We start from the raw sequence: 3,095 nt of genomic DNA on the forward strand, positions 1-3,095 counted from the left end.
CCATCCTCACCCATCCCATCCACCCTCACCCATCCCATCCATCCTCACCCAGCGCTCCCACCCTCACCCATCGCATCCACCCTCACCCAGAGCTCCCACCGCACCCAGCGCGTTCGATCCTCACCCATCCCATCCATCCCCACCCAGCGCATCCATCCCCACCCAGCGCATCCACCCTCACCCATCGCATCCACCCTCACCCATCCCATCCACCCGCACCCATCCCATCCATCCCCACCCAGTGCATCCATCCTCACCCAGCGCATCCACCCGCACCCAGCGCATCCATCCTCACCCAGCGCTCACACCGCACCCAGCGCATCCACCCTCACCCAGCGCATCCACCCTCACCCAGCGCATCCATCCTCACCCAGTGCATCCATCCTCACCCAGTGCATCCATCCTCACCCAGCGCTCCCACCCTCACCCAGCGCTCTCACCCGCACCCAGCGCTCCCACCCGCATCCCAGGGAGCCCGGACAGCACGCAGGAAGGGGACAGAGGGGCAAGAAGGGGCTCCCCGTGGTTGTCCCCCCATGGGCGGCACGGGGAGCCCGGGCTGCCGTCCCCGCTCGGGTTCCGCCGCTTTGGCTGCGGTGCGGGAAGGGGAGGTTGTTGCGTGACGGGGGGGAGAGGTGCTTGTGCGTGCAGCTCTGTTTGCAGTAACCAAATTTCTTTTGTTCTACAAATTGCCTCAATAGCGTCCCTTTGCCGCGGGCGAGCGGGCTCCGCTGGGAACAATTAGCATCACAATGCGCTTCTGGCCCCGCGGGCCGCTTTGTCTGGCGGCGGCCGCCCCGGCGGGGCAGCGCGGGGCGGGGAGGCGGCCCGGCCGTAAATCCACCCGCTACAAATTGAGTCCCGGCAGGAGAGGGCTGATGGAATTCATGCGGGCTCTCTTCTCACCGCGGCAGCGCCTTTCCCGTCTCCTGCGCTCCCCCTGCCCCTGTTCAGAGCTTCACGTTCCGGCTGCTGCCCCCGGGCCCGGCTAAACTCATCCAGGGGAGGATGGGGTGGCTCTGACCGCGGGCACCAGCGCCGCGTCCTCAAAGAGCCCCGCACCGGGCACAGCTCACCTGGAGACGGGAGCGGCTCTGCGGGGAAAGGCACCTGCAGGGAGAGCCGCGTTTAAATCCGAGCGTGGGCCTGGACGGGCACACTCCCGGGAGCCCGCTCTCCATCGCCGCTCCTTCCCCGAGGGCAGCGACCCCTCACCGGGCACCGAGCGAGCCCCGCGGTCCGGCGCTGCCCTCCCTCCTTTTGAAACTCTCAGAGAGCCCTCGGCGATAAAAACACGGCCTCGCACAGGTCTGGGCCGCGACACGCTTTATTTTTCCTCTTCTTTTCCTTCAGAACAACTCAAAATATAGCTGCGGGCGCAGACAGCTGGACCACCGCCGCTGAAAATACTCTTATATACAAAATACACATCTGTTACGAAATACAATCAATAAATACCGATAGCGACAAATTAATATAATTTACCGTTAACGAGTACAAAACCGCGATTTGTTTCTGTCCGGGCGCGGGGCGGGGCGGGGGTCCCGCGGCCCCCCGGCCCTTTGGGGGCTCACAGGAAGGCGGGGAAGGCGGCGGGGCCGCGGCGCGGGGCGGCGGGCGGCGGGGCCGCGGGGCACGGCGAGTCCCAGGCGCCGGGGGCGGCCCCGGGGGGCGGCGGCGGCGCGGGGGGCTCGGGCAGGCCCTGCTCGGCCAGGCGCAGGCTCTGCGTCAGCGCCCAGATGTAGTTGTGCGCGAAGCGCAGCGTCTCGATCTTGGTGAGCTTGGCGTCGTCGGGGAAGGTGGGCAGGACGCTGCGGAGGGCGTCCAGCGCGGAGTTGAGGTGGTGCATGCGGTTTCTCTCGCGGTCGTTCGCCTTCATGCGCCGGCTCCTCTTCTGCTTGCTGAGCGAGCCCTCGCTGCGCGCCTTGCCGCGGCCCCGCCGCGCCTTCCCCTTCCTGCGGGCCGCGTCCCGCGGGGCCAGCGCGGGGCGGGCGGGCGAGGCGCCCCGGCTGCCCGGGGAGGCCCCGCCGGCGCCCGGGGACGGATCCTCCGCGCCCCCGAAATACGGCTGCCCCTCGTCCGGAGAGCGGTGGCTCTGCGGGGCCATGCTGAGAAGGCAGCCCCGCGTCGGGCGGCCCGGGAGAGCCCCGGCTGTGCCCTGTCTGTGCGAGCCGAGCCGGGCCGAGGCTGCGGGGCAGGAGAGCGGCTCTGGCTGCGCGCCCCGCGCTGCTCGAGTGCGGGCAGGGAGCTTGTGCCGCCGGCACACGACCGCCGTGCAGCCCCTATATATAGGGCGGTACACAATGGGGATTTCCCGGCCGGGCGGCGTGTGCGCCCCCCCGCCCGCACCCACCCCTTGGCACGCTTTTATCTTATCAGCCCGACGGGAGCGTGCCGGCTGCGGCACCGCCTCTGCCCCGGACGCGCCGCGAGAGACCGCGCCGCCTTCCACAGCGGGACCCCCGGCGCCGCCTTCCACAGCGGGACCCCCGGCGCTGCCCGCCAGCCCTCCCCGGGACGGGACCCCGGCCCTGCCCCGAGGCCGCGCTCCCCGGGCTGCAGCGGGGGCCGGGGCGGGTGCAGGGGCCCAGCGGTGACAGAGGGCTCCCCAGCACTCGGTTGCGGAACGCGGGCAACCCCCGGACCCCGGAGTGGCTGGGAAGGCGCCGCCGGGCCAGGCGGTGTCTCAGCCGGTGCCAGACGTGAGGGTGCAGCGGGCACCGTTCCGGCTGCGCTCCCCTCGGCACAGCCACAACCCGTTCCCGCTGCTCCGGCGCTGCGGGGCACTCCCGGAACATCCCCTCCGATGTTCCAGACGCCTCCCGTTGAATCGATATTTCACCGTCACCCTTCTCCTGGCCCTGCAGCGCCGGGAACATCCCCGCGCCCCCCGCGCACCGACCGGCCGAGCTGCGGGCGGCGAGCGCCAGCACCGGAGGGCACCGAGCGCCGTTCTCCAGCCCCACTCGCGCCGTGGCTTCGCTCCCACTAGGGAAACGGGGGCCGGATCCCGCGGGGGAAGGACTCTCCCGATGCCCGAGGCCGCCCCGGCCCCGCGGGGCCCGGCGCCGGGCCCGGGAGCGGCGGCGCTGCCG

The 3,095-nt window shown here is 70.8% G+C and overlaps 1 protein-coding gene across 1 annotated transcript; it reads right to left on the reverse strand.

Moving 5' to 3' along the window:
• Nucleotides 1-423: 423 nt before the first annotated feature.
• On the reverse strand, nt 424-2,107 carry NEUROG3 (neurogenin 3). Its single transcript, XM_058029242.1, has 4 exons — nt 1,638-2,107; nt 1,077-1,110; nt 713-847; nt 424-591 (listed from the first exon to the last, which is right to left on the reverse strand). The coding sequence occupies exons 1-4, from the start codon at nt 2,105-2,107 to the stop codon at nt 424-426; spliced, it is 807 nt and encodes a 268-aa protein (XP_057885225.1).
• Nucleotides 2,108-3,095: the final 988 nt, after the last annotated feature.

The sequence above is a fragment of the Melospiza georgiana genome, chromosome 8, assembly GCF_028018845.1.
Source record: "Melospiza georgiana isolate bMelGeo1 chromosome 8, bMelGeo1.pri, whole genome shotgun sequence".
NCBI lineage: Eukaryota > Metazoa > Chordata > Aves > Passeriformes > Passerellidae > Melospiza > Melospiza georgiana.